The following is a 7,127-nucleotide window of genomic DNA, read 5'->3' on the forward strand; positions in this document are numbered from 1 at the left end:
TTAAAGTAACTACACAGGGTGAGTTTTTTTTAATGTGAAACATGTTAATTACCCTGTACTAGTATACAGGGTGTTATAAATTCGACGTCTTAGAATTGCTATTTATATAATTATTCGAGATAAAGAGTTGATTAAAATACGATATTGCCAATTTTAATATGGAATAATTTATTAGAAAAAAACAAAAATTCCACTCAACAATAATACCAATACTCGGTTTAGTTTATTTTTTCAAATATGGAACTACATTTTTTTGTACGTTTGATTGGCTTTTTATTTACTATTTATGGCGTCTAATCTAATAATACTTATGGTGCGATTATGGTGTTGATGTCAACAATATTCAAAAATCCTTTGTTATTGATATACAGGATATTTCAAGTGTCAGATTTTATAACATGTTAAATGCAGAGAAAATATACGATGAGTCAAGACAACCTAGGACTAAATAAGATGCGTAACAAAATAAATTTTGTAGAATTTTTTAATGGCAAAACAGAAACAGATTAAAGTTATAGAAAGAATCCGTCATGTTTGGTTAAGTTTGATTTAGTTACCCTCCTCCTTCCTTTAAACGTTAAATATCAATATGACCAAGTTGAGAATTATAGAGAGTTTTCGGCAATAAACGGATCAATGGAAGCTTGAATTTGCCGACTGCTTTTTTTTCTATTAATTTTGTAAATAACTATTAAATTGGTCTTGTCAAATTTGAAGTGTAGTATGATTTCCCGCTTAGGTTAGCGCTGTAGCGAAATGTAACTGCTGCTGCTGTTTTAATGGTTGTCGCGTTTCTGAATGCGCCCAATACGACGGTCAACGACGATGTTGCCTTCCATTTTGTTTTGTTTTTTTACATATTTAGGTTATGTTCTGGTTATTGTCTGTTTCTGTTTAGCGTTAAATGTTTTTATTTTAATTTTGCAGTCTATTACCACGTATATAATTCTACACGGGTACACATTCAACAAATTTTTAGAAAATATAAGTTATAAAGTTATCGATGATTTCAGTGAATAAAATCTTGTGACTCTTGTAGTCAGTGATCAATAGATCGTAAGCAATATGTAAACCAGAAAATTCAATTTGGTCTCAATAAGAATAAATATAACATTCTTCATACTCTAATCACATATGAAGAGACATGAAATATCTTTCTTTAATTTTTGTTATATTCACATTGTTGCCGATCTCTTATACATCATCTCAAGCGATCTTTCCCCAAGAAATAGCAGGACAAAAGAGTCCTGTCCTGAGTGCATCTAATATACACCCTAAAAGTTCCCCTCAGGCACAAAACGATTCTCCAGCAATTGTTAAGTTAGCTCAAAAAGGTACACACAAAAAAAAACCATTAGCAAATGAAAGCATTACCCTCAACAGTATAAATAATAAGACACAACCAGTAGTTGTAACAAGTAAAACAACACAACCTGAAGAAACTGTTGACACAGGTGAAATCATAAGTGAAGTAGAAGAAAAAGCTGGGGAACTTGGTCCAGGTGCTCTAGGTCGTGCAGTTATAGTTTTTGTATTGGTCAGTTTTGTTTTCTTATTATATGTTGGACTTAAAACTTGTAGGTGAGTTATTAACCTTATCTCCCTTTGAATTATATTGAGCAACAAAAATATTTAATTGTGAACTATATACTCTTTTCCATCACATTCCTACATAATAATATATTCTCCTCCAACATAAGTACTAAATGAATGTCTTCAGTTACTTAAAAAGTATTTCAATTTAATGTTACAGAAAGAGAAAAGCAAATAAAGCCAAAACTTTAGTACATCGTAAATATGGAGTTCGAACAACTAGAAGTGATATGGAAATGGAACCTTTACCATTATCAGATGATGAAGATGATAATACTATATTTGACTCTAGATTACATTTAATACCAGAGAGAAATTCCACCAACAAATAGAGATTATATAAATACAAAAAGTCTATTAAAAAAAGTAAAATTTAAGGCTGGTTAAGAGTTTTGTTGAGCAAAAAAAGGATGTGTATTTTTATTGCTGCAAAATTTTATTAGCTTTTAAGTATGACAGATGCCTTATAAAATGTTACTACTAAAATTAACTGCTTGTAAGATAATGTTGTAAATAATTATTTAACAGCAATGTGTATATTGGTTTAAATTTTATTTTGTAAATCAGAAGTTTCCACGGACTTAACTTAGTTTGACCAAAAAATAGATATTTTGATGCATGGTAAAGATAAATAAGGGAATGTGCAGAATTACCCTCTTTTTATGTACTAATGCCTTATTTATACTTAATTCAATATAGAATAGAATTACATCTTTTGTAAATAAATGAAAAAATTTTAATTAGTCAAGCAATAAAAGTAACGGCCTATCGATATGTATGACATGGTTTTATTCAGTTTCCTTATTATCCAGTACCAATTCACTAATAGGTGGTGTTTAATTATAATGGTTATTCAATGTAATATAGATCATATTTACAAAAAATATTTGTAGATTGACTGAACTTTTCATCTATAAATATTGATTAATTAGCAACAAGTTAACATGAAAGTAAATACGTAGAAAAAATAAGTCTTAATATTATCATTTATAATGACCTTTGAACTGTTGCTTTTAAAATTCTTGCATTGGAAATTTCAACAAATGTATGTAGATATAGGATATGGATAAATCGAATTCCATTATTCAATTCCCCTCTTTTAATTTATATTCGAATTGTGCAAACAATTCTAAATATATTTTACATCGTACATTCTATGCCAATAGGTACTCAACAGTTTTAAATATGATAATCAGATTGCGATTAGCAATATTAGCATGTTTCGTTATTTTAAACAGCTTGATGAGCGGTTGATGGTTTCTTTAAAAAATTAAATTTGGGCTATTTAGAAATGTTTTTTATTCACATTAAGATAATTTAATTTGATTTTTAAAATGTGCATAAAACGAAATTAGAATAAAATCACTACTACTAAGTTTAACAACTACAAATATATACAATGCGTTTAATATGAAGACTCAAGGTTGTGGCAATTTGCTGGTTATAAACGGTTGCTCATTGCATCTGGTCCATTGTGGTTTTAATATAGTTTTGTACGTATGTAGGCATATATCTGTGTATAGGGTATCCCAGAGAAAAATATCCACCCTGAATATATTTTCTATTATTTGTTAAAGAAAATAAAATTATAAAACGCATCAACTTTGATAGGCAGGGCAACTCCATTTGATGAAAGAGTTGTTTTCAAAATGTTATTCCTCTACACCTGGGAACCACTTTTTATAAATTTTCTTAATGAAAGAGATTGTGTTATACCTCATTTGAAAGATAATTTTATTTTCCGCACGGTCAAGCTTTTATTTTGTATTTTTCTACGTCGGCCTTGTACAAATTAAATAAAAACAAAGTAACTTCATATTTTCCATTTTTATTGATATTTTATTTATTCTATCGTAAGAAATATTGAAAGTGATCTTCATTGACATCCATGCATATGTACAACTGATCTTCAAAACGTCTTCGCACATTATGTAATATTTTTGGTGTAATTGGTTTGAACTCTTCGACGATTCAGAAACGTAACTCCTCGGGGGAATGAGATTGTATGTGATAGATTTTGGCCTTCAAATATGCCCAGAAAAAGTCAGCCGATATCCGGGCAATCCCACTAGATCTTTTTTGCCAATCTATCTTCCGGGAAATTTTTATGTTTCCAGAAATGAAAAATTGTTCAACAATTTTATTACTCAAAATCACTCCCCAAACCGTTTTATTTTTGAGATTATTGAATATGAATCTTTCAGAATAATTGAGGATTAACATTACTCCAGTAATAATAGTTATGTCTGCTAACTTCGTCATTTAAATAGAACGAAAATTTATCAGAAAATGTTTTATTATACAACGAATGGCTGTTTAAATGTGACGTTACCAAAGGATTCGCAGAATTCAAATCAATGGTCGAAATATCCTTACTTAATTCCTGTACTAGTTTTGTGATATAAGGATAGAATTTTACTTTTTTTTTTAATTCTATGAATAGTATTTTTTTGGAACCCCCAAATCTTTCATACAGACATTCTGCTATCCGTTTGAGCATGCCCCAGAACTGCAATGTGGACTTCATCACCTCTCATTGGACGATCAACGTCGTGTTTTTTTATTTTGGACGAAACCGGTCTCACTGAATTTCATTAGCAACTTAAATACACGAGGGTAGCATACCATTTTGTCAAGATAATTTAAATTGAAGACACGAATTGATGCTCTAGTAGAATTATTGTTTTTGTAATGCAGACTACAATCTCGATTCTCTCTTATAACGAGTAAACAACTTTAATGAATTCAAAAATTGAACGAACTGTAAAGTGATATCTTGCTTCAAAGTACTAAAACCATTAAGTGTAGAGGAAAATATCAATAAATTGTTCCTAGAGACGTCGAAATGTTTTGAGGTCAAACTGTACACTTTCAGCATTTATTACAATAATATTTATGGTTAAAATCAAGTTATTCGGTCTTTGTTTAATTTCTAAAAGGCCAACATAAAAAAATAAAAAATATAAGCTAGACCGTCTAGAAAATAAAATTATCTTTCAAACAACCCCTCTTCCAATTTGAAAATTTTCAAATGGTAGTTTTCAATAGCAGAGAGAAGTAACTTTTTTACCAAATGACGTCTTCCCCTTTGTCAACGTTGATGTGTTTTGGCTTTTTTTTAATAAACGACAAAAAAGATATTCCCCGAGACACTCTGTATATATTGGACAGAGACCATATTTTTAATTGTATTTTCTTGGCTTATGCGATAAAGTGATAGATCACATTTAACCTTTAGTAAAATATTAACAAAAAAAATTAAACGTAGTAAATAAACATTAATGTATAAATAATCACTTATTTTTGTTGTTTCTATTTTCTAAAACATAACGTTGAATTTCTGTTTGAACAATGTTTAAAGCTTGAACACATTTAGTGCCAACATCGTTAAAACTCACAAATCGATTCACTTTATCCACTAAATCCAATGCAATCCAAGCTGTGGGCACTGCAGTAAGATCGTCTTCGTGCTCATCAATCACATCACTTTCATCACCTTCTTCGGGTCCGCGTCCTGAAGAAACGATCTCTAAATCGGAAGGAACATCAGCAACCACTAAGTCATCATCTACTGACATAAAGTCAATTAAATCTTCATTTGCGAACAATGTTACTGAATTTTGCGTTTTCCATTCCTCCATGTCTGTGTCATTTGTGGATTCTCGTAGTTTTTGGGATTCTATCCGTTCAACAAGCGGCAATTCGTCTTCATCAAATTCATCGCAGGATAAACCTGAATGTCGAAAACAATTTAAAATTGTTATGCTGTCTATTTGCCGCCAGGCATTTACCAACATCATTATTGCGTCTAGAACTGTAACTTTTAGCAGTATATTGTCATCTGCAGCACAAACTAATTTTAGAAGAAGTTGTTGCCTATAATAAACTTTTAAAGACCGTATAACTCCTTGATCCATTGGTTGCAGTGTGGCTGTTATATTCGGTGGTAGGAACACCACTTCAATGTTCCGCAATCTCAAAGACTTTGAGTGAGCAGGGCAATTATCTATCAAAAGCAAAATTTTTCTGTTAGTCTCATGTAGTTCTTTGTCCCAATCTTCTAAAATGTTTTTAAAAATTTCTGCGGTCATCCACGCTCGATCGTTTGCAAAATAAGTTACAGGAAGATTATTAACATTGGTGTTCTTGAAACATTTGGGAGAAACAGATTTACCGATAACGGTAAGTTTTTTTTTCTCGCTGCCATCCATATTTGCGCAAACAAAAACGGTTAATCTTTCTTCGGATACTTTTCCTCCAGAGCAACGTTCACCTTTGAATTTCATAGTTTCATCTGGTGTCATTTTGAAAAATAAACCCATTTCATCGCCATTAAAAATGTCGCATGTATTGTATTTTTGCCATAGTTTAGGCCACACACTGTTGATCCAGTCACTGGTAATTTCACTAGATATACTTGCCGACTCTCCATGAATTTTCCCAGAACTAATGTTGTATCTTCGCTTAAATCTATCAAGCCAACCGCGAGAAATACCGGAAGTCTTTTTATCATTTTCTGAATTGATATTCTCACGCATTTTCTTCAACTCTGTTGCTTTTTCTTTTAATATGTTTCCCGTAATGGGAACGTTTTCGCTTCTTTTTATGGAAAACCATTTTAATAAGTCTTTGTCCACGTTTGGGTGTTTTGATTCACGTAATCTTTTGAATTTTAACGAGTTCACATGTTGTACGTTTACATATTTTTCCCGATTTTTCCATATGGTGGAAACAGTGGAACTTGTCAATTTATATTGACAACAAATGGCAACATTTGTGGCGCCATTTTGTAATTTGTGAATAATTTCTAGTTTCTTATCTAATGTTAACGATTTACGTTTAACTTTTTCCATAGTTTGTGCTGAGAAGTTTTAACACGCACTGATCAACAAGTCACAATTATAATATTTCCTTGTGTGAAGATTTCGAATATTGGCTGAGGAACGAAAACTGAAAACTAAATGCAATTCCAGCGTTTGGAAAACTCTTAAAAAACAACAATCTAAGTTTAAGAGCGTCGAAATTTTTTGTGGAAACTCGTATTTAATTTTCGCCTAAACATCTGTCGGCACTACGACGCCTTTCTTTAACTTTGATCTTTTATGCTGACGGCTCGTTTGATGTTTGGTTACCAAGCTTGCTCGTTGTCCGAATATTTATATACTATTTATTTTGTCATATTAAGACTCACAAATGTGCTCGTTCTAAACGATGCCTCGTTATATGCAAGCTCGTTATAAACAAACACAAATTCATGTGTTTATACTGAACTTTTCACAGGATTTTATAAATTGGACGGTATAACCGTGATCTCGTATTAAGCGTGTTCGTATTAAACTATAGTCCGTCTCCCAATATAAAAGATGCATGTAAACAAACCAAACGCGTGATTGTTAGGTCGGTCGGCGCTGATTGGTTGGTTGCGTTGTCCCAACGACAGCTATTCCACAACTGTGACGACATTTTACAGGGTTGAACTTGTTTCATTTTGAATGAAAAATGTTTATTGCCGACATTACAAGGTGGATAGTAAT

At 31.6% G+C, this 7,127-nt stretch overlaps 1 protein-coding gene and 1 long non-coding RNA gene across 2 annotated transcripts; one reads left to right on the forward strand and one right to left on the reverse strand.

Annotated features, from left to right (window-relative positions):
- The first annotated feature begins 559 nt into the window (after positions 1-559).
- Positions 560-2,371, forward strand: LOC136346685 (uncharacterized). Its single transcript, XR_010733341.1, has 2 exons — positions 560-1,581; positions 1,754-2,371. It is a non-coding gene; the product is annotated as an uncharacterized lncRNA (long non-coding RNA).
- A 505-nt stretch (positions 2,372-2,876) lies between these two features.
- Positions 2,877-6,925, reverse strand: LOC136346680 (tigger transposable element-derived protein 4-like). The gene is made up of 2 exons (XM_066296027.1): positions 5,385-6,925; positions 2,877-5,326 (listed from the first exon to the last, which is right to left on the reverse strand). The coding sequence occupies exons 1-2, from the start codon at positions 6,444-6,446 to the stop codon at positions 5,273-5,275; spliced, it is 1,116 nt and encodes a 371-aa protein (XP_066152124.1). The 5' UTR covers positions 6,447-6,925; the 3' UTR covers positions 2,877-5,272.
- Between the last annotated feature and the right edge of the window lie 202 nt (positions 6,926-7,127).

The sequence above is a fragment of the Euwallacea fornicatus genome, chromosome 24 (assembly GCF_040115645.1).
Source record: "Euwallacea fornicatus isolate EFF26 chromosome 24, ASM4011564v1, whole genome shotgun sequence".
NCBI classification, from domain to species: domain Eukaryota; kingdom Metazoa; phylum Arthropoda; class Insecta; order Coleoptera; family Curculionidae; genus Euwallacea; species Euwallacea fornicatus.